General features: G+C 43.5%; 2 protein-coding genes across 10 annotated transcripts in view; both read right to left on the bottom strand.

The window, feature by feature from the left end:
• The window catches only part of LYPD1 (LY6/PLAUR domain containing 1), a 30158-nt gene extending 22035 nt beyond the window's left edge, over positions 1-8123 (bottom strand). Inside the window, exons 1-3 of one of the 2 annotated variants that reach the window (XM_045558772.1) lie at positions 7807-7867; positions 7641-7679; positions 6210-6347 (exon numbers count right to left, since the gene is read on the bottom strand). In XM_045558772.1, the coding sequence (XP_045414728.1) occupies positions 6210-6347; positions 7641-7679; positions 7807-7867 (238 nt within the window). Of the gene's footprint in view, positions 1-6209; positions 6348-7640 lie in introns of both variants that reach the window. The other variant, XM_045558771.1, reaches the window with a different exon arrangement.
• Positions 8124-9472: 1349 nt separating this feature from the next.
• Positions 9473-21114, bottom strand: part of NCKAP5 (NCK associated protein 5) — a 768565-nt gene continuing 756923 nt past the window's right edge. For all 8 annotated transcript variants that reach the window (XM_045560321.1, XM_045560316.1, XM_045560320.1 and 5 more), the window contains one exon: positions 9473-11005. In XM_045560321.1, the coding sequence (XP_045416277.1) occupies positions 10989-11005 (17 nt within the window). In that variant the 3' untranslated portion in view covers positions 9473-10988. The remainder of the gene's footprint in view (positions 11006-21114) is intronic.

Here is a 21114-nt window from a genome sequence, read left to right as displayed (position 1 = left end):
CTTCTCATTCTCTTGCTGTTTTCTCCTAAAACAGGCAGCCTGTTTCTACATTTTACAGGACAGGAGGCTAAGTCCCCGGGATGTTAAATAACCTCTTCAAGGTTACCAAACATGAAAAGCTGAGAACGTGGGTATTCTCTCCTCTAACGGAGCTGAATACCTTTTCCATTGGACAAGGAAAAACAAGGGTTGGGGCGTTGAGTCCTTAGTGTGCTTTTGCCTGGTCTGGGCAGTCAAACCTAAGGCAGTCAATCATTACAGAAGAAAGGAAAGGAAGACAAGAAAATAGAAGAGAAGAAAGAGAGAAAGAAAGAAAAAGAGAAAGAAAAGAAGAGAGAGAGGAGAAGAGAGAAAAGAAGAGAAAAGTAGGTAGAAGGAGGGAGGGAGGAAGAAGTCAGGCAGGGAAGTAGAAGGAAGGAAAGAGGACGGAAGAGGGAGGAAGGGAAGGGAAGGAGAGAGGAAGGAAGGGAGGGAGAGAGGAAAGCACAAGAGAGCACACACAAGACCGCTGTACATTCAGATTTTTTTGTTGTTTCAGGAGTATATTAGGGAAGCAGATTTCCTTTTCAAAGTTCAAAGGAAACGGTGTGTTTTGTTTTCATACTTTGTTTCATTTTCACTTGGGAAAAATGCCCCAGCTTTCAAGAGTCTCTGTTTAAACTCATTAGGAAAACCATCAATGACAGAAGCTTTCATGCAATCGTACTGGGAGGAATTAGTGCTCTGGGAGAGCCGGATCAATCTTCAAACGTTTCATCTGTGAAGATGAGAGGTCAGTGCTGGCTGCTCGTTCAGCGGGAAAGTTAACATAAACAAATACCTCGCTTCCTGGAGAGTCCCAGGGACTACAGACATTTGATATTCCCTCTCCAAATACAGCCTCAGAAGCACATGAAAGACATGGCTGCTTCTCGAGAGCTAAGTGAGCAACTGCTTGGCAAAATGTCTTACCCTAAAGAGAAAGGAGTTTGTTCGTTTAGTGTCCTGAAAGCAACAGAGGCAGCGATAAGGACATGCACTGCACGGAACCTCTTCCTGGGCAATGCCTCACTTCATTGAAGTTTAACCCTTTTAGGAGGGCTGGGGTTAATATATGAAGGTATCTTTTTTGACATCTGAATCTTTTTTATTTTAAAGTTTTTTTAACCTGTCAAAGTCCCCTTTTGCCAAAGTTAAAAGAATAGCAATTGTTTGGTTTTTGTTTTTCACTGTCTTCACGGAGCATATTCCATAGCCCTTCTGATTGATTCAAAATGGGGTTGAGGGTGAGAAAGGACGGCCTGCAGGTGGGTCGTCTAAAAGGGAGCTAACAGGAGAGGACTGGCAGGAGGCAGAAAGACAGGGGCAAATTGGAGGACACGGAAGAGCGACAGAGAGCCCTGGTGCTCCTAACGAATTTGTTTCGGGGAAAAAATAAAATGTTAGAAAATGTCTCTGTGCCTACGACATAGCGTGGATTAATAATCTGCCATCTGACTATCTGCCAAGGATGACTTAATTTTTTTTATTTTTCTTACAAGATTTACATATGTGAGTGTATGCAAATATATACAGGCAAAATGTGTGCACACAAATACATGCCAGTGTGTGTGCACGTGTGCACAGGTGAGCTTGAGTGCATGTGTGCATTTAAAATAAAAGAATCCAGGTATAAAGGGAATGTGATGTAACAGTGATTAGCAGCATGGGGTCTCACTCCTGCCAAGCCCACCCCTGCCAAGCCCACCCTAAGGACAAATTAGAGCATAATCTTGGCGAAATTAAGAAAGCCATAGACTTGAGAAAATACAGGCCATGGTTAACTTTCCATTTCTTTCTGAAAGTGAGTGACTGATTATTTTCGGGACAGCTTGTCCTCTCTTGCTATCCCTTATTTAGCTCATGAGAAAATAAACTGTAAAATGAACCTATCCAAGGCATGAAGCCATCCCTGCCTGACTTAATGAGCAACTAACTAATCCAAAAGGAAAATAGCCATTACTTATACAGCTATAATGCAGATGCAACATGGCATATAAATCAGTAACTCTTGTATTGCAAAACAGACAAATAGATTAATGCATGTTGCAAAGGATGGGTGAAGAGATCGATTAGGTTACTGATTCAGACCATGAACTTTCTCTCAATATACTGCATTTAACTTTTAAATAAGGTTTAGAAGAACCTGAAACATTTTGCTCACTGACAGAGCTATATTTTACTAAGGGCAGAAATTGGCTAGTCTATAAAAATTAAATTATGCCCCTTTCACTGTATCTAGTCAAGAGGAAAAACTCTAATTACAAGATTGCACTGTCAAACAAATGCAAATTCGCATTCTTTATTCCCTGGTTTAAAAATTCATACTGGAGGGGGGCTTCTATTCTGAAATGAAAATCAATATTTGAAATATTTTGCAGAGTTCAATGATAAGCAAGAGCAAAAATAAATGTCATTATCAAGGGTGCTGGTAAATAGACACTAACTCATTAAGTGCTGAGCTGGTGAGAGCAAGTCATTTGTTATGCAAACATTTAAATATCAATTAGCAAGGACAATGAAAGAAGCTGAACCAAACCTTCCCTTTCCCATAGCCGGGGCCTTATTATTCTGGAAATGACCCAAGGAAAAAAGAGCAGTGGAAAATAATCTCAGCACCTAACAGGAATGCCACTCTGGGGAACAGGTAAAGGTTAATTTCAAACGTACTTCCCAAGTGCAAGTTAAATGTACCTGCCTCAAAGTTCACAGGAGCTGAGTTTGCAGACCTAATCCAGGAAGGACATAGCATCGCTGGTATGTTTCGGAAAGAGAATTCTTTTCATTACTGCTTAATATCAGACTGGCTTAGTTCAATTTCTTAGCCCATGTTTTCCCATACCTATGAAAAGTGCTAGTCCACATAGTACTCGAACTTTAAAAATCCTACTGGTTGGTTCTCAGATCATGGCCTGTCCACTCAGCCTGTCAGGTTTACATAGTGGATACAAAAAATTGTCTAAATACTAAGAACTTTCCCCAGATTATTTTTTCAGGTAAACCTGGCAGTATCTTTTACTATATATTGTACCTGGCAATGTATATTTCGCTGTATGCTGGCCAGGTGGTAGCAGAGCAAAGGTGCCGACCTAGGAAGCAGGCTTCAAGTGCCTCTTAGGAAGTTGGCTGGTGAACTTGGACCAGGCGTCTAACTTTTCAGAACCTTGTTTTCTTCCTCTATAATAATACAAAAAGGTTTGTCTTCATAATCAATTCTCACCTTGGGGCACCCCAGCACCACTTGGGGGAGCTTATAAAGGACCCATGGCAAGATACACCACAGACTGATGAAATGGTCTTCTTCAATGGGTTGGGGGGAGCAGGCACGTGAAGTTGAACAAAACTCCCAGCAAGATTCTAATATGCATCCTTAAGCAGGAGTCACTGGGCCCTTTAGGCTCTAATGTGTTCAGATTCTAAGTACAACGTATGCTATGGACCAAACTTAAGAGAAAATTCTGACTTCAATTCTTAATAGCCGCATTTAACAGGCACTACTTTCTTTCTCCACAGTGGAGGAGTTGACCGTACAATAGAATTATATGCTGATCAGCTGTGGGAGGTGGGAACTAGGGCCTCAGAAGAGGACTACCAGATTTCATGAGATGCTACATGTAAAGTGCCGAGGAAAGAGCCAGGTGCCTAGGGCACACGGCAAACGTTAGCTCTTATTTCTGTGATGATTACGCTGCATGGTGGTCATTTAACAACCAGAGTATTTTTTAGGTTTGCTCTCCACCCTTGTCAGTAAAAAATTAAACTGACTGGTCTCTAATAATTACATGGACATAAAAATGGAAGTACCTTGGAAGTATCAGCTCCCTGGATGTTGCTCTTTTGAGGCAGAAACAAATGAATCTGGCTGGTTTCTACTGAATTTAGGTGCAGAGTGCCTTGCTTCATGTGCACAGAATAGACCTAGTGTCTTTCCCTTCGTAACTCTTTCCTTTGGGTTTATCAACTGCTTCTGTTTCTAAAACTTAACAACTGAGATTGCCTTATCATTCATTTCAGTCTCTATCTACCTTTTGGCCTATGACCTGTGGCCAGAAGGACCTACTTTGGAGACAAGGTGCCCATCTTGACGGAGCTAACAGAAAACAAGCAACCTCAAGCCAGGTACTTGAAGACTCTTCATGCTGAAGTTTCTTGTGGATAAAAGGGGAGTTATAATGCCTGCAATACCTTTTTTACAGTGTGGCTTCGGGGAGAGAATGAAACAAGATGAAAAACAGCACTTTGAAAATGGAGTGTGCGGTATTCATCTTGGATACACTTTTAGAGAGGAAGAAATGTCTCTCAGTAAAAGGACTTCTTCTGCCTCGAATTCAGTTTACATCCTTTTCTCAACCATATCCCGGGCTATAAAACATGACATCCAGGTAAGCAGTGGCCTCGAGGATTCTGAAGAAGTTCTTAATGTGTCCACAGCACATCCCCATTTTGTCTGGCTCTAAACTACTGTCTGGAAGAAAGCTGCAAATATTTGAAAGTAACAATAAAGCGTTCACAGTGATGCTGACTAAAATCACAGCAGTCCCTCTGGTAGAAGGGCAGTAAATTTTTTGCTCAGGTAAAATGCTGGAACAAAAGTAGACATGAAACCACTTGTCCAAATTATCCCTATCAATCTTAGCTAAAGAGTCATTACTAAGATTTGTTTTGTTTTGCTGTTTTAATAGCCCAAATCCTATATGCCAGAACAATGCTTGCTGCATTTCTTGAGACAAGTTACTCTTTAGAGCAGTGAAGTCTCAGGCTTCTCAGAGAGCAATTTTGGTGGAAAGAATCTACACCTAGGCCAATAATGACCTAAAATGAGCAGCCCATACAACTGCACACCCACTACATCGTAGCACAGTGGCGAGCTGCCATGTGCTCACCAAATAACCATCTGTTTAGGAACAAGGCATTTCCAGACCCTTCTCTGAGAAGAAACTATGTTCCCGAGGTGCTGGCTTTAACACTGGAGTCCTTGCATTGATCTGCCAGTGGGTTAAGGGAATCACGTAACAGTCCTAATCACTTCACAGGGCTCTGCGGGCAGTTCCCCAGACTAAAGAGGAGCCGGGCTTTGGTTGATTCAGTGTCAGCCATGACATGATGCTATTCCCTATCTTCTCAATATTCTTAAAATGGCACAGTCTCTGTTTATGGGTTTGACCTTGGAATTGAAGCAACAGCTCCACTCATCCTCCCAAAGTTCTAAGTTAGACTTTGGGGGACTTTGATGTCTGATAAGACTACTTAGGCGGGGAGTTCCACCTCAGTGGGAAGACTCTGGCCAACCCTGGGGGGCTGCCCCACAAGACTTCATCTTCCCTCCCAGGGACCCTCTCCTCAGCCAGCCAGCAGCTAAGCTGGTAGGACTGAGAATGAGATTCCTTTGAAAGACCTTGGCAATTTGTGCCTGGAATTTGATGCATTAGTTCTAAAATTAAATAAAGATCCTGTAGTGTTCTTCAAGGAAATACGGTGTGGCTCTATGACAAAACACATTTTTCAAGCTCTGACCTCTGGGAACTTCAACTAGCTCCATATTTCAGGCTGACACTGCTCACAGGCTACTGTCTAGTTACCCAAGCCAGGGCCAGTTAGCCATATATTTTCCACCCCTGCCCCCATCAGCTTTGAGCATAGGAAGAAGGGAGTAAATAAAAAGAGCAGAGTCACTAATTTAAATGCACTTCCCCTCCCAAGTCCCTTGCGGAGAAGCCCTGGTAATTAACTCTAATGAGATTAAAGTTATTTGGAACTCTTCATTTTCCCAGCACTGTAAAAGTAAATCTGCGATAACCAGTCTGCGTGTATTAACACACTGACTGCCAGAGTAGAAAAAAATTTTTTTTCCCTGGGACCATGGTGTTTGTAGTACAAAAATAAAACAAAAACTTAGAAAACAAAACGTTCCTTTCTAATTTAATGAAAAATTTGTTGCTTTTTATTGTTTTCTGCGCGTGAGTTATATGCAACCTGAAAAATAGTTCCTAAGGGTAAAGGTAAAGAGACGTGAGTTGCATATGCTTCATGAGGCCCCCGGCTCAAAACTAGCCTGAGTTAAATACAACTCGCACGGCGGTTAATGTGTTAAATCAAAGTCAGCCCCTTTTCCTGTTATTAAATGGCCCCTCATGCACATCCCACCCCCAGCCCAGGCTGAAGGGCGGAGGAGAGAGCTGCCGGGCTCTTACCTGCACTTTGCTCCATCACTTCTTTCTGACACATGTCCTGGACGTTCACCGTGCAATTCACGATGAACTCGGGGGAGGAGCAGTCGTTGTTCAGCTGGAATTCTTCACACTGGTAGCACTGGATTTGCAGCGCAAAGCCTAGGGGACAGACGCAGTCGGGTTCAGAACCAGCCTGAAAGAACCCACCCTGGAAATCACGACCATCCCACGTCCCAGAGAGCAGCCGCTCCGGGGTCTCTAAAGTCGGGCAGGATGTGGCGGAAGCCGGCAGGGGGCGGCGCGGGAACCGAGAGTCCTGCAGGACGCCGTGGAATACTGCCCGCGACCCCTGGACCCCAGCTCTGGGCACAAAGAACCCATCCAACACCACCCAGGCCTTTTCCCCAAGAAGTTGAAAGGAGGATGGTACAACCCCAAGAGCGAAGTAGCTCCAAAGACAGGCGTCAGCTCCAGTCTATGCCAAAGGATTTGCCTAATTGCTAATTGGTTACAAATTACTTAATTACTGTTTTTGGCACCATTCATGATTGCATTCGCAGACGCCTTTTCAGGTTTATTTATTTAATTTTTGAAGTCAGCATTCCTGTGCGGGGACTCCGAGGCTCCCTGCGCGACTACCCCGGAACCCGGGAGGAGACGCTGGACGCCAAGTGCTGCTGCGCCCCGTGTCCCCGGAGGCGGGGTTGGCGGCCCGTCTCTGGGACCGTCCCCGCGGCAGCAGGGGTGGCCACAGCGGGTGGGAGAGGGCGTGTGTGTGCGCGCAGGCACCCCGGACCGCGACCTCGCAAACCTTTCTCCCAGGGGCTGTCAGGGCCACCGTTTGCCTAGGGCGCGTGGTTGGGGTCCCAGCTCTGCAGAGCTCAGCTGGGAGCCGTAGCGAACTGCAGGGAGGGGGCGAAACATTCGCGCCTCTCACCGCTCCAGCCCGGCGGCTCTTCTCTGGTCTACGAGCCTCAGTCTAGACCTAACCGCACGCGCCGCCCCGGCCCGGCGAGCCCCTCCCAGCCCCACACCGATCGCGCTCCGAGCGCAGCAACCGAGCTTGGGCGCCGCCGCAGGCTGCCCAGCGCGCCGCTCACCTGTCGGCGGCGCCACTCCCACGGGTTGCCAGAGACGTCTGACAACTTGGCGGGGCTCGGGGGTGTCGGCCCCTCTCCTTCGCCGAGGCCCCAGCGCGCTCAGACTCTCCCTCCTCCCGAGCACAGCTTCTCTCCACCGTGCAGCCCGAGCAGCTGCAGCCGAGAGTCCCGCAAATCAGCCGCCCCCCGCTCTCCTCCTGCAGCGCGGGACTTGGAGACCTTCCCAGTCCAGCGCCTCCGGGCACCGGTCGCGGCCGCCAAACTCCCGCTGGGCAGCCCCTGCGCAGCGCCCGCCCCGAGGGTAGATGGGGTGCGCGCGCCTGCCCCAGCTGCGGGTCTCTTCGTCTCTTACCTGGAATCAAGAACAATCCGCAAAAAGTTGCCGCGATGCCGAGGACCCACATCCTCCCGGAGCCGCGGGGACCGGAGCAGGCAGGCGCATCAGAGGCGGCGACCGCAGCGGAGGCTGCCCGAGCCGCAGCGGCTGTGGCTGCCGAAGCTGCTGGGGCCCGCGCTGCTGCCGCCCAGGAGACGGCCGCCGCCGAGAGGAGCCGCAGGTGCCGCCCGCGGCGCCCGCATCGCCCGCGCCGGGGCTCCCGGCTGCGGGTCGCCGCTCCTCTCGCTCGCGCTCCCGGGCTGAGCGCGGCGCCTCTGGAGTTGGCGACCGAGACTGAAGGAACTACTGGCGAACCGGAGCACCCAGAAAGTCTCGCCTCTTCTCCCCACCTCCTACTCCAGGCACCACGTGACGCCTGCCGAGTCGGGGTGGGAGTGGCGGGCGGGGAAGGCAGGGGCCGTCTCTCTACGTCCCCACCCCCTTCCTGCCGCCCTTCTCTCCCGCCTCCGCACGTTCCCGGGAAAGAGGCACGGGGCGCGGGGAAGGGAGGAGGGAGGTTGGGGGAGTGGTCGGGAGGGAGTAGCAGGTGCCGCCGGGACCGCCGGGTGCGGACTGGCGGACCCGCGTAGTGGGTCGGAAGACGTCGTGCCCGGCTGGCTCTTCGCGCGCGGGGGCGCCTCCCCCTACGCCCTTTGAGTCCCCCGGGGCTGGCGGCACCCCCGCGACGGCGTCCGGCCCACCTAGCCAGGATGTCCCTCTGCGGGCCGCCGGAGCCCGGAGCCCCCGGAAACCGGGAGGAGGGGGGCGCGCTCCCCTGCGCCTGGCAAAGTTCCACACCCGCAGGCTCCCCAGGGTGTCCAGTGCGGCCGTGCCTCCTCTTCCTCCGAAGGCCCCTCGGTTAATACCTGGCTCGGCTTCGGTGGGATGGGTGGGGGTGTGGTGGGGACCCTGCCCGGACTCGTGCGCTGGCCTGGGCAGCCCTCCCTTCGCCCGCCTGCACGCACCGCTGGAGGGTGCGGTGACACCGCCTAGCCTGGGAGAAGGCCCACCCGGGGACAACCGCCGCGAGATCCCACCGGAAAGCAAATCAGGGTGAAGAAGAGGCTTGCTCTCCCCAAAGCCACAGGTTATTCGCAGTACACTCCTGCGTCGTCTCCGTTAGGCGTCATCCCAGCCCCGGACTCGGCTGCTGGCTGCTCCCCATCCCTCAAATTCCTCCTCTTTCCGCAAAGTCCAAGTGACCCACCTTGCGTACTCCCGGGGACTCCCTGGTGCCATTTTCGCCTTACTCGCCAAGCTTGCAGCAGGTGGTGTCGAGCCCGCGTGCTCGCCTGAGCACGTTGGTGCCCCCGCCCCCAAGCCTCACATTCCCACCCCTTTCCCCAAATCCCTGGAATTCCAAATTCCGTAAAAATAGCCTCTTGAGCTTTAGGTCTCTTCACCCTTTTCTCCTCCGGCCACCGCTCTGGGGAAGCTCGAAGGCCGGGAAGCGGATCATTTATTTCTCCACGCTGCCAGCAGAGCAGGTCTGGAAAGGGGCTGTAAATGACTTTCTTTGTAATTCCTCCGCAGAGATCATTCCCTATCTGCCTCAGGCTCCGTCTCTCCCTTTACTCCCCTATTCCTTTCATTTCGAGCTGGTTAACCCCCTCGGGGAGACTGAAAGGCTTACTCGCTGGTCTGCAGACCCCGATCTCACAATTGGCTAAATTACTATCTCTGGAGCAAAGGGGCCAGTTTATTCCACTGGGGAATCCATCGTTGGAGCACGGGTGAGTCACGGTTCAAGTAACTGACTGGCCAAAAGGCCCTTGAACAAGTTCTTTTCAGTTTCCAGAGGGTGCAACTGTGATATAACTTTTATTCAGAAATGAAACAAAAGGATTTTTTAAAGTCTGAAAGACAAGGGCATTTTACATAATTTTCATTTAAGATAAAATTCAAATATAACAAATTGCACAAATTAACCCAATAACACTGATCATACAATACTCTTTAAAGAACAAGTATGTGCTAAAGTAACCATGTAGATCCTAAAAATATTTCTATTATGCCTAGTTTACAAGCTCCTGTACAAAAGCAATTATAAATAGTTCACATCTAGAAAAAATACACATAACCTTTAAAATAGAATTTATCCTTACATATAAACAGTCTTTGTAGGAAAAAAAGGATATTAAAAAGAATTTTTCGTAGCACCAACCATTCATTTTATTTCTTAAAAAGTGAACACTGCAAATAGAAATTTGCTTTCAGTTTTGGAGTACCCAGATTTTAATAAAAAGAACAGGAAGATAAAAAAAATCAAACAATATTCAAGATCATAGTGATGCTCTAAGGAGAAGAGGATATAAAGAGATGTCTAGAGGGAAAAACCTGCTGTTGGAAATAGAATTGGGTCATTTCTGATAGTGTCACACTCCCAATCCGTGTCCACACTTCAGGACCCTTTTCATTTTTCAGTAGAAGCTGAATTACACTTATTACTACAAACTGAATCTCTCTGGCAACAATTTTGAAATTGCAGTAACATTAACATTTCTATCACATTGAGAGTGTGAGATGGAGATGACGACGAACCGTCTGGTATTTCAGCAGGCCCTGCTTTAGGTTTATGGAGTGTACCCACAAACAATTTGAGGACTAGGACAATGAACTTAACAAAAACTTTAGTTGGAATTAAAAAAATATATATTATCATTAACTTCTAAGACTTAGTACATCATTTCAAGAGCATGGCACTGGTTCAATTTATTGCTGTCCTTTTTTTTTTTTTTTTTGCTACAAATATAATTTCTCTTCCAAAAAATTTACAACTTCTGTACAAGTATTCAAAAAAAAGTGCAAAATTAAGAATTCTGTATCGTAGGTGTGTTTACTTTTAATCCTCTTGAAACACAATAAATGGAGTCTATCTTATTGCCCTGTCAGAGAAGTAAGCTCTGGTGGGTTGCCTGCTGTGAATTTGACAATGTAGGCTCTGGTGTTACAATACTTTATTGTTGTCATCTCTACCCCAGCCATCCCTCCCAAAACCCCCTCCCCCACCCAGTTTCTTAAGATCTTCATTCCCAGCTCCCTAAGGGAAGAAAAGTCCTTTATACATCATTTGAACCTTGACTGGCACAGGAAGAGAAACTATCATATAAAGAATCACTCAAAGATTCCAAATTGTCTACCCCAGGCCTATCAGAGCTACTCAAAGATGCCTCTTCATTTTTTTCTTTTTCTTCCTTTTGTCCTTCAACCTTGTTCAGAGAGTTCTTCTCTTTTTCTAATAAAATCACAGTATTGCTGTTAAATTTATTGAACGACTCCAGGGAAATTTTAGATAATCTATTCTCAGGATCTTCTTTTGTTTCTTCAAGTTGTTTCAATTTCTGCAATAAAAACAGGGAAATATTAGAAACATATTTCTTTGGAAAATCAAGTTATTCTATCCAATATTCAATTATTGTCTGCATAAAGTACAGTTTAAAGCGATAGAGAAAACCTACAAGTCCTTAACAATCTTCTAGTATAATTAAATGTAGTAATAAAGCCAATTTTAGAGATAAATCAGGACTTTAATCATTTTACTGAGATAAATAGGTCCCAATTTGCAAGCCAGTTAAGTGCCACTTAATTTCATTTTAAATGGATCCATCTGAAATTTGTTCAGGTAAAGTGCCTTATTTTTCTTAATCAAAGTTTCAAACTCCTCTCTTTCCTTGAGAAGTATTAGTTGTACTTTTTCTATGTATGGATAGGGATTGAATTTAAGCCAGAAGTTACGGTAATCTGTAAAGAAGACATAAAAATCCTTTAAATTGCCATAAAAGTAAGTACATGCTAAACTTGCTAGAAGCATTGTCATTTTTGTATTTTGTCCCTTTATGAGACTTAAGATATTTGAAAGCGATCTCTAGATCTCTTGGTGTAGATTCCAGAAGGCCCAAAGGCTTGCACATCACAGCAGCAGTTCTGCAGTTTAGTAACCTCTCTGTTCCAGGAGGTTCTAGTATTACTGATTTATACAGGGATGTTTATAAGACGTTATTAGGACGCAGCTGTATTCAATAATTATCATAGGAAAACCCTGTAAACATGAATATGGTCAGTTGCCCAAGTGGCTCCTGAGGTCTGGGGTGAGGACGAGGGGCGGGGGGTGAGGCACAGATGCCAAAAACAGTGAGAATGGAGGTAGAGCCTCTAAGACATTTCTCATCTTCCTTTCCTCTTTCTGGCAAAAATTCCATCCAATCACAAGAAAGAAGCAGGCCTCGGGGCTTAGACATGAAAATAAGAGCTAACATTTATTAAGCATCCACTAGGTAAAAGACACGTAACAGATTTTCCCTGTCAGCCTTTTTGAAAAGCCTACAAGTTCAATATCCCCATTTTAAAGACAAGGCAAACAAGGCTCAGAGTGACAGAGATATTTGCCCAAGATTGCCCAGCCGTGGCAGAGAACAGGATTTGAATTTCTGTCTGGCTGCCTTCCACGTTCTTGTTCTTTCCACTAAACCTCGCCCTTATGTAATAAGGACAAAATGTCCTGTTTGTTTTTCATTGTTACCCAAACGTTCCACTTAAATAACTTGCCAAGCCATCTCTAACGTATGCAGTTCCATTGGCCACCCTGGCCCCTAACCCCGACATCGTTATATTGGACTTACAAAGGTGCAACGAGGAAATTGTGTTTTGATGGGGGGATATAGATGTAACCAAAGCCTATGGATCTCACACGCTAAATATTTAACAGAAAGAAAAGAGAGACGGAAGGGGATGGCTTCAGCCTCCCAAGAGCAAGGCACAGGCAGAGTTTCTCTGCTATGAGAAATGGTGTAATTCTAACAGAATATTTGAAAATCATCCTTGAACTGGTGCTTATTTCATTATATTATTAATGAACAGGAGCATTACTCACAGAGCTAATTTTCAATCTCAAATGACCACCTTGAAACCAGAGGTGGGCCAAAGAACAGATTCCTAGCTGATTACAGAAAAGTGGCTCTATAATTAGGAATAACTCCATGCAAGAGCCCCTTTTTATGCTGCGTCAATTTTAAGGATCTTTTCAAAGAACTCTATTGCATGCCATTAAAAATACATGGACAGAGTAGTAAATGCTTGCCCACATTCACCAAATGTAGGTAAAGAAAAGATATTCGGTGCAATTTTCTCCTTACCTGGATGTCTTTTCCTTTTTTCTTCATTTAAGAACCACAAGTATTTTTCTTGCCTATTTCTGGTCTACGTGGATCTCAGATTGACTCAACACTCACTAGAGCAGCACCCACGAGGTAGGTGGAAGATTTTGGTGCTGAGGATGCACAGCTGAATGAACTTGTGTCCTACAGGGGACGGCAGAGGCCCTGGAGGGAGACAGGCCTGAGCTTCAATCTCTGCTCGGCCCTTCCACGGGCTGTGTGAGTGCCAGCAAGCATCCTTCCTCAGGAGTGCAATGGTGACAAGACACATCTTTATTTCAGGATTGCAGTGAGTATCATTATAGAAATAAAGCACCTTAAGGTTCTGGCACATAGTAGTAGGTGCTCGATAAACTAAGCCTGGATTATTGCTCTAGAACGGTGGTTCTCAAAGTGTGTTCCCCAGACCAGCAGCGTCAACATCCACCAAGGAGCTTCTTGGAAATGTGGGTTCTTTTATCCCACTCAGACCTACTACATCAGAGACTCTGAAGTCCAGCTATCTATTTTTAACAAGCTCATCAGGTGATTGTGATATAAGCTAAGATTTGAGAACTACTGGTCTAGAAGAATTTGTAGTCTTGGAGGGAAGACAGGAAGGGGAAAAGTACGATTTGGGTGTGTGAGGAGGTGGAACTGAGGAAAGAGTCAAACACCGTTAGAACACCCACTGTCTATGGGACAGTGTATCATGTTTTCTAGATGTTGCAGGCTTGTGGGTTTGTTTCTTCTGCTAATTGTAACAAAGGCCTGTGCTGGCCAGGGAGGTTATGGAAATTAAAGGACCCATTATAAGAAAAACATGTCCTTCTCAGGCTTCCTTTCATTTTCATAGTTTTGATGAAAGGTAAGCGCAGAAATATTTCTTAACTATGAGAACAAGATTAAGTGCGAAAACAGACCAAAATGGCCAATTTACATTTAGCCTCTGGGCTGGGAAGCCACAGGGAGCGATGGGGACCGCAGTCAGCTCAGGAGCATGTGCTGTGTCTGCATCAATATTTGCTTATATTTAACAATTCCCTGATTTGTAATTAGAGGCCCATATTAAAACAAAGCAACAATAACAACAACAACAACAACAACAACAAAAACTTAGTACGCATGTCACATTGCAATTTTTGTACTGTTTGAGTTTCTGAGTTAGGGATCACATTTTACACTTTTTTTTATGTCCTACCTCACTGTCCCCTACCCCTCCCTCTGGCTTTCTCCCTGAAAGCCTAGCCCAGAACTAAATCAACAGTAGCTTCTCAATGGACTCTTTCTCTGGCATCAGAGAAGTGTCACCTGTTGGCAGGGCTTTTCCAGTGGTCCTGCCAGCTATGAATAGAAGCTAACGTGGCTTATTTCTCTGCCTACAGGGGCATACCGAACCAGCCTCAACATTGTCTTGTCAGATCTCAGATATTTTTAAAATTTTGAAGTCATATAACATTTAGATTTAAAATAGAAAAAAGGGATTGAAGTCAAACAGTAATGTGCTGATTTATGTGGAAAATGGTAACAAAACAGTGCAATTAGTTTGCAGCAACTGTATATGAAAGTACTTGGCAAACTAATCATGGTAATAACAGTTACCATTTAATTGAGTGCCTGTTCTGTGCAGACACTATGCTAAGCATATTGCATGGATTATCTATTTCATCTTCCCATCCATTCTATGGGGCAGGTGCCACTAGCATCTGCATTTACAGGCAATCAAGGCTTGAGGAAGTTAAGTAAGTTGTTAGGTCCTGCAGCAGTACGTGGTGGAGTCTGGCTTTGAACCCAGGGAGTCTGTCTGCAGAGCTCAAGCTCTTAACCTCTATCTTAGAAAAGTACTTTACAATTATTAGCCAATATTATCTTTAAGGGGGACATCTGAAATAAGATTTACATAACAATAACAATAATAAAGATAAACCCAGTGAAAATTAGTGTTTGATAAGAATTGTGTACGTTCCATAAAACATAGCCATTTCCTTCCTATGTTGTACTTCATCAGAATTATAAAATTAATATACACATCTGTCACCTATAGGTGGCAACAGTTGTACAGATGACTTTTTCGTGGGGTTCTTTTTATTGCACTTAGGAATGAAAGTAGGGCTAAACAGGCATGATAAGAATATATTTTCAAGTTTCAATAAATAGCTTTGCATATTCTTAACATATTTTTCTGTGTTTAGTGTAACCATGGAATTATCAGTGATAATTCAAGCAGGAAGTAGACAGTGACATATTCTCCAGAAGTCTCTTGAGGATTATACCTTAACTAATTTATTTCTTTATAGTCAAACAGTCAATTAGTCAATCAAACCAATCTATTATGTGACCAGCTTTTTGAATGGAATCTTGTGGTATTGATTCTCAAAGGATGTTTCATAGAAGAGGGTGCTCTTGGATTGATTTTGAAGGACAGACAGGATTAAGATTTACAGTAAGGAAGGGGGGGGCATTCTACTAAGTTTCTATCTATTATGCCCTTTTTGCATCTGTATACCACTCTGTAGTCTACTTCAGGGCCAGGAGTCGCCCAGAGAAGTCTGTCTCTTGCCCTCTTAGATTCTGTAATGGAAAGAATCACTGTAAAGACAGAATCAGAGATGCGCCTACCCCAAAAGGCTCTAAGAAACCCAGCCAGACTCAGGAAAGTATCAGCCAGTCTCTGAGTTATAAATAGTTTGATTTCCAAATAGCTTTCCTATCTATCATCTCACTGTATTCTTCCATCAGCCAGGAAGGTGAGGGAGGCCAGAGTCAGCTGTACTTTCTGTGGGATATTCATGAAATCTGCAATTTACACAAATTCAAATTCAAGTAAAATTAGCCCTGGAAACTTAGTTTCCTGATTTTTAATGCAGAAACACATATAGTTTTTTTTTTCACAGTCACCAATAATCATGGAGTACAGATTTTTACCTAGAGTAACATTCTGAACACTAGGAAGGAAAAAACTGGAGGAGATATGGGCTCTAGCCATAAAGAAGAGGTGGAGAATATACAGGGTGATACAGAAAAGCTCAAGCAATAAACCACCAATATATATATATGTGTGTGTGTGTGTGTGTGTATATATATATATATATATATATATATATATATATATATATATATACACACACACACATATTCATGATGGTATCAGCTTCAAAGAGATACTTCTTATATGTATACAACCAGAAACTCCCAGAAACTCCTGTCCACAGTAGGGGAGAAACAAACAGCAAATTCATGAAATAGTGCAGTCAATTATTGTTCTATGATAAAGGCTACTCTTTCATTACTTCAAATACATTTCCACCTGTTGATTAGATCTTGACAATACTGGCTAGTATATCTACTGTAAAATGTCAACAAGAGATCAAATCTACTTGTGAAATTCCAGTGCAGCATCATTCCTCAGCTGGGCACTAACACAACGAGGACTATAGCTCTCAGCACAAATTAATGTAAACAGAATCTAAATTGACAAAATTTCTTATTTCTCTATTGCTATAGAGATTCACTGGAATCAATTCAAGAAAACATGTGGTAGGAAAATAATAGCCATATTTATAAAGTGTTTTTTGCTATGTATCAGGTACTGGGTTGAATGCACTGCATGAATTATCTCATTTAATCCTCAGAACAACCCTATGAGACAGCACTATCATCATCCCCATCATACGAATGTGAAAATACAGATAGAGAGATCTAAATATTAGTCCACGTACACATGGCTAATAACTTAGAGAATCAGGATTTAAGCAGAAACAGCCTGACTACAGAACTCAGGATTTTAATCACTACGTATTATGCCAGGTATTTGAAAATCTGTGTGCAATTTCTAGCATTGTGCTAATTAGTTGTATAAGCCCTCTGACCCTTAGTTTCTTTATATTAAAGTTTTTTTTTAATCTTCCCAGTCTATAAAGCTCTGCAACTCTAAAATATTTTTAATTGGGTAGCTTCTGTACATCTATTATTGGAATTTGAGGTGGCACAATAACTAACTCTAACATCTTCTTCCCCACCTTAGTTCCCAATGACTTAAAAAATAAGATAGAAGAAAAAGGCTGATGGGAGGCTAAAAGATCAGTTGTATTAGGAGAAATCTTGATTGGAGAATAAGGTTTCTGTCTGCAAAGAAGTGGGTTTCCAAACACTCGCCCCCCAAAATAGACAAGCTTAAGTAACTGGCAGCCCCGGGCTGAGGAGCGTCTTCCCACACAACCTAAAGCACCAAGGAACAGAACAGAACGTGCACTTCGGACAGCCTGCCTGACTCCAGATAGAGGGTGGGAGGAGCAAGAGCTTAAACATTGCCACTTCCTTTCCAGAACTTGCTAATTAAACAAGTCACTCCTCCTTCCCCTGGGAGAGGTGAATAAGGCGGGTGGGAGGGCAGAGACGCCAGGAGTGTTATCCTAGGGATCTCCCTCTCTCCATGTGAAAAGAAACACCCTACATTGGGAAGAAGTGTCACCATGGCACCCCCTACCACCACCCAACATCTCTCATTTCGTATGATGCAGCTTTTAACCAAACAGTCATATATGCATCAGGGCTAAGAAGATGCAGGAAAATTAGAGCACTGCAGTGAGTTGGGCTGGGCAGAGAAGCCTCTCTATGGGTGAAGAAATAGGAAGCAGATAAATCAAATCTAGGAGACAGTCTGTCTAATCCAGGGCTTCAGGTTGAAGCTGAAGGTGCAATTTATGCCATTCCTTTTCTGAAGAGCAAATCTTGGGTACTGGGAAGATGGACTCAGGGGAGAGTTTTAAGCTATGCTTTTGTTGTGGGAATGGGGAGGAGGTATTGTAATCCAGCATCTCTTAGTAGATTTGTGCACACTTCGAGGTCTGTGCTAAGTGGTATTTGCTGGGGGCAGGCCAACCTTACGGGAAAAGAGGAGCTCAAGACATTTCTCTTTTCTCAGAGGCACTAGATAATCTCTTCCTTAATGCCACCTCTTACTGCATCCCTGGCGGATCTACTTTCTGGATGAGACATAAAAATAGATAGAATGACCTTTGGTGAGCACTAGAGACCCCGCCACACTCTTCTCAAGAGTTGTGGTGTTAACCCTGTTAACCTGGTCAAATTCCAACTTGGATAATTATTTTCTCCTGGAGCTCAGTTCCCTCCATTACCTCAACTGGACACATTACTCTTCACTTGCCCTTCTGAAAAATTAATGCGACACGCTGGTAATAGAGAACTGCTCTCTTCGTGCAACCACACACAGGGAGGTGTGATTTGGCACTTGCGGGCCACTCTGTTCTCTTGCTGGGGTCCTAGAGATTCTTCAGTATCTCCAGGGCAAACTGGTTTTATTAGGTGAAAGAGTAATTTTCAGCTGAGATGTGCTTTTATGACTATATTAACTATATTGCTGCTCTTTACTATGATCAGTGGTTTTCAATGACCTCTGCTGGAACCCCTGAACCCAGAGGGGGAAAAAAAATGAACTTACTTTTTGAGAAAAAAGCAAGCAGGGAGAAGGTCAGTAGGAAGCTCAGGGTTGCTCGAAAACAATACACCTCGTAGAAAGGAAAAGAATGCACTTCGAAGATAAGCAATGGCCACAAAAAACATTTAAAGACTAGATCAAAAGGACTGAAGAAAAGAGAAGTCATTTCATAAGAGATAGGAAATGTTCCCATATATGGAAAATGGAGGAAGATGTGGTGCCATGTCCTTTGGTGGGTAGAGAAAAAAGAAACAAAAATCACAAACTTTGCTTATGACAGACAAAGGCATTTGGGAAGAAAGGCATGTAATTATAAAAGGAGGTAAAATTGTTATATGAACACGCAAAGGAAATTTGTGATTTCTGCAAACTGTGATGTTAGTACCAATATTTGAAATGGCCATTTGAAAACTTGCATTTTTTGTTTTCCAGGTGGTAGATGGATCCACAAATCTAATTTAAAATATAGGTTGACCACTTTCAGTAATGCATCAGATTTGATGATTATTGGTCAATTTCTCCAAAAGTAACATGTGCACTCTTTTCTGGTGATCTGGAATTGGGCAAATAAGCCAGATCACTGATATTAGCTTGTATGAGCAGCTTAACTAAATGGAACACGCTTCTCTGTGTTGCTAGATTCCTTTTCCTTCTAGCACAGTAGTATTAACTAAAAAGTTTATTCAGGAATGAGAATCAAGCAGTTCCTGAGATGGGAACTTCTAAATCTGTTCATTTTAGTGTCAGGTTAATGATTCTGGCTGATGAGAGTGAAGGCATCAAGCTTTTCTTCCTTTAATTTATAGGCACTATTATGAATAAGACAAAGCATATATACTGCTTACTTGACTTAAAAGATTGATTGGACATTTTTTTGACTACCCTTCCCATCACTTTATGTCTTAAATATCATGCCTATCTGTCCAGCAAGCTGGTCCATGTCTGGCTTAGATGTCAGTGTGTTTGTGGCACAAAAAGCCCATGAACTTTGTCAGATGAAAATGCAGCATGAAGGGGCCATATGTGTATTCTAACACCACACAGCTATGTTTTCACTTTGGAGTGACAGATTTTTAGCTGCTCTTATAAAAACAATTAAAATATACTTTTTCATGAATCAGGTGAGTATAAAAAATAGGTTGTACTATGTTTTTTTCATGGACATCCTCCTTCCAAAAGAAAATCTCCAATGCCATCAAATGGTGGGTATCATAAAATTATACCTGAAAGTGCTAAAGTTTTGACGAAGCATGGTGTGAGTGTCAAAGCAAGGGGAAAACATTCTATGTTATTCATTAATCTATAAATAACCAGACAACCTTAAATTACTCCCAACAGAATTTGGTAGGACATTTAGGAGCTACAGTGCACTATGGCACCCAATCTATTTGGCACATTACAATAGCCATGGAATCAAATGGGACTGCAAGTTAAGGTTCACCAGGAACACACTGATATTTGTGGATATGAGAATGTTTGCTCTACTCACGTGTAAGCTACTCATCTCCTACTGCAATTCATGTTTCAGTTCAAGAGCTGGTCAGGTTTTCCTTCGGATAAAGGTATTTGGCATATTGAATCCTGAGAGCCAGGACAACTTAGAATTGGCACCAATTTATTGACCCTTGTTCTAAAGAGAAGATTTTTTGGTAGGTATTGTTCTAAAGACTCAGAAACATTAAACAATAAATTCTGTGTTGCACTCTAGTGTCATTAGTTGTCATTACCCAGTAAGCACTGGGTCCCAGCATGAGAAGATGTGCTGGTTGGGAACGTGCCAAAGGGAATCTGCTTCCATTCTAGACTCCGTCCCCTGCTTTACCACAATATGACAGTGACTCTGTCCCAGATTTTAATGGATATTTAAACAGGGAGTTTGCTCCTTATATCATTGCTTATTCATTTATTCATTCATCAGATATTTCTTGAGTACACCAGTGGTGTATGAGACAAAGTCACTGCCACATGGAATGTACCTGTAAAGGATTCTTTAATGTGAAGTCGGTATAGGACAACATTCCAGATATATCAGAAGGTGAGTCCCTGAGAACTGCCTCACTGAATTAGAGAAATAGTTTACCCAGCCAGCTCTTTAGTCTGATAATCGCACCTAGAACACAAATACCCTGTCAAACTCAAAGCTATGGATGTGCCTCCTCTCAATCCTATTGTCAAAATCACTTCCTAAACTTCCTAAAGCTTCTTTTGATCTTCTACTATTTTCAGTCTGTAACATCATTCAGGAAGATGTTTTTCATACGTTAAGTAATTACAATTTACACTCACCTTTCTTAACCTTCCTAGATCTAGTTACTTCCTAAATTCAACATGTTTAAAATTGGAATTTCTTCTCTTTTCTCTAATTACATATTGTTTTCGATAGTAACCAAATTTTATAACTTGATCCTCTTTAGTTATCAAGAGCTGCTGGTTCTGCTTCTATGAAAGTTCATCCACAGGGATCTTTCTCTTTGAATTCCTGGCCTAAATTATCCATCTGAACCTGAGCTTATATCCATTCCTTTGTATAGGATGTTTTTCATATCAAGGTCCCTTTTCTCAACTAAACTGCAGGCTTCTTGAGACCATAGACCAATTTTATTCTTTCTTTCTCTGATCCTGACACAGTGTCTTGCATATTTTAGAGTCTTAATAAATGTTGTCACTACTTGATCTGTTTTCACTACATCATTTCCTTCTAGGGTTCATAGACTTGACCAAATATTCTTTGTCTGTTTTTCCATAATGAAGAGACTCATACGATAAGATCTTTTCAGATGGTCACCCGACTAGTGGTGACACAGCTGCTTTCTTATCCTGACACATACTAGCAGCAGCAGGTCTCGGTTTCTAGGTTAAC

This window comes from Lemur catta, chromosome 8, assembly GCF_020740605.2.
Source record: "Lemur catta isolate mLemCat1 chromosome 8, mLemCat1.pri, whole genome shotgun sequence".
NCBI classification, from domain to species: domain Eukaryota; kingdom Metazoa; phylum Chordata; class Mammalia; order Primates; family Lemuridae; genus Lemur; species Lemur catta.
Note: the sequence above shows the minus strand (reverse complement) of the source record. Positions and strands in the feature narration are given on the sequence as shown.